General features: G+C 42.5%; 1 protein-coding gene across 1 annotated transcript; it reads right to left on the bottom strand.

Moving 5' to 3' along the window:
- Positions 1 to 507: 507 nt before the first annotated feature.
- Positions 508 to 2086, bottom strand: LOC104509215 (histone H2A.Z; the record flags this gene model as incomplete). Its single annotated transcript, XM_010151075.1, has 4 exons — positions 508 to 825; positions 975 to 1104; positions 1561 to 1674; positions 2009 to 2086. Coding segments are annotated over 4 exons (384 nt in total), but the record flags the coding sequence as incomplete, so codon positions are not given.
- Positions 2087 to 2107: the final 21 nt, after the last annotated feature.

Raw genomic sequence — 2107 nt, 5'->3', positions numbered from 1 at the left:
TCATGGGTGTCTCCCCTGATTTTTTAGAAGAAAGAGTGCTCAGGTTCTACCATAAGGAACATTAACTGCCATTGTGCATTTTCACCATCCATTCAGTTTACCTTCTTCCTCCTCCATGAGAGATCACTTCCCTCAAGGAAGGCTGACATCAAGTAAAACCAGCCTTAAGTAGCACCAGCCTTACACCTGCCCTACTAGAGGCAAGTGTCAAGCTCCACAGCCAGCTCCATTAGCAAGAAGGTAGCTCTGCAGGATAAAACCCACATGCCATTTCACTTGATGCTATTTAGTCACTGCAGAATTCTAGGACTGCTTCCAGATCACCTAAGCACAGTTGTTAGCATTGTCAAAGCTGCGCTTTCTTGCAACAACCAAGCGCTATGTAGTCCAGACCAAGTATATGTCAGTTAGTAAACAAGAGACAATTGGACTTGATATAACATTTATTGAATATTTCCACTCTAGTGGATGAAAAGTCTGTACAAAACCAAAACATCTCCTTTACTTAAACCAATCTAAAACCAGTCATCTCAATCAAAACCCACTACAAATACAATAGCTTCTTTGAAGCCATGGTAACACTTAAATACGGTTAAGACTTCAATGCAGAAATTTGGTTTCTTAGAAAGCTCAAGGGAGCTTTAGCTTTTCTCAAAGTTACAAAAAGGCAAAACTGTGTTTCACAGATACAGTCCACTGGAATCACCAACACTGGACAATTAAGTACTTAGAGTCCTGAGATAACGAGCAATTGTGGTATCCTTTAGACAGTTTTCTGTTGTCCTTTCTTTCCAATGAGAGACTTATGGATATGCGGTATTACACCTAAGAAAGAACAATTAATACCATGTTATTTTTCTTCAACAATTCTCCTAAAATTCGCACTTCAAATACAGTGACAGCATTAAACAATCCCTACATCCATTTGAATCCTTGCCACCCAACTCACCACAGTTAGCAAGGAATTTACATACCACCACCAGCAATTGTTGCCTTAATGAGAGAATCCAATTCTTCATCTCCTCTAATTGCAAGCTGCAAATGACGGGGAGTGATACGTTTCACCTTCAAGTCTTTGGATGCATTTCCTGCCAGCTCAAGAACCTGAGGACAAGACCAGTTTTAAACAGTTACCCAACTAAAGTGTGACCAACTGCATGGCATTAGCTATTTTACTCTCTACACCAAACACACTAGTGACACCAAGACAGCAAATGCTTCTTTAGCAAGGAATGTATGCTCCCTTTGGAGCTCTGCATACAGTTTTCCAAGAATAATGTTTTACAGCAGGTATGACATGTTGGGATGTTACATTTAATAAAATACTTAACACTTCCATCCTTCCTGCAAAGTCACAGCTATTAGATATGCAATAAATGCAGAGCAAAAGGTTCCGTGCATATTTCATTGTTACTTTATGATGCACACCCTCAAAACTAGATCAAAGCAAGTGAGGAGTTCACAGTCCAGTCCTCACAATGGTAGAAATATAGTAGGGTCTGGTCTTTATGCCATTTCAGAGTCGACCAACTTGCTTGCACCCCTTGCAGGAGTCTTTACCTCAGCTGTCAAGTACTCCAGGATTGCAGCACTATACACAGCAGCTGTGGCTCCCACACGCCCATGGCTGGTAGTCCTAGACTTCAGATGCCTGTGGATGCGGCCAACAGGGAACTGGAAAATAACAGAAGTATAAATAGGCTGTGATGACAGACAGGAAGAGAAAGGCACTAATCTAAACCACACTCCGGGCAACAGAATCCCAGTAGCATAAATACAACAGGCACCAGACTACATTTCAACACTTGACAATCCAGCTAAGGACACTGTATGCCAAGTTCTCTTGCCTCCTGAAAAGCAAAAATATCTAAACACACCCAAGGATCAAGCAGAACCTTACACCATTATGGATAACAGACAAAGGGGAGACTGTGCAGGTTTCACAAGGTACAACCGAGAGGTGGAAGGTCAACCTGACTCATTCACCCATGCCCCAGCTCCTGCTCACCTGCAATCCAGCCCGCTGAGAACGGGACACCGCTTTGGTCTTGGTCTTTCCAGAGTCCTTCCCAGCTTTACCACCAGCCTAACAACGAGAAGTTCCCAA

This window comes from Eurypyga helias, unplaced genomic scaffold (genome assembly GCF_000690775.1).
Source record: "Eurypyga helias isolate BGI_N326 unplaced genomic scaffold, ASM69077v1 scaffold23854, whole genome shotgun sequence".
Taxonomy (NCBI): Eukaryota; Metazoa; Chordata; class Aves; order Eurypygiformes; family Eurypygidae; genus Eurypyga; species Eurypyga helias.
The sequence above is the reverse complement of the archived record's forward strand: the minus strand, read 5'-3'. Positions and strand labels throughout refer to the sequence as shown.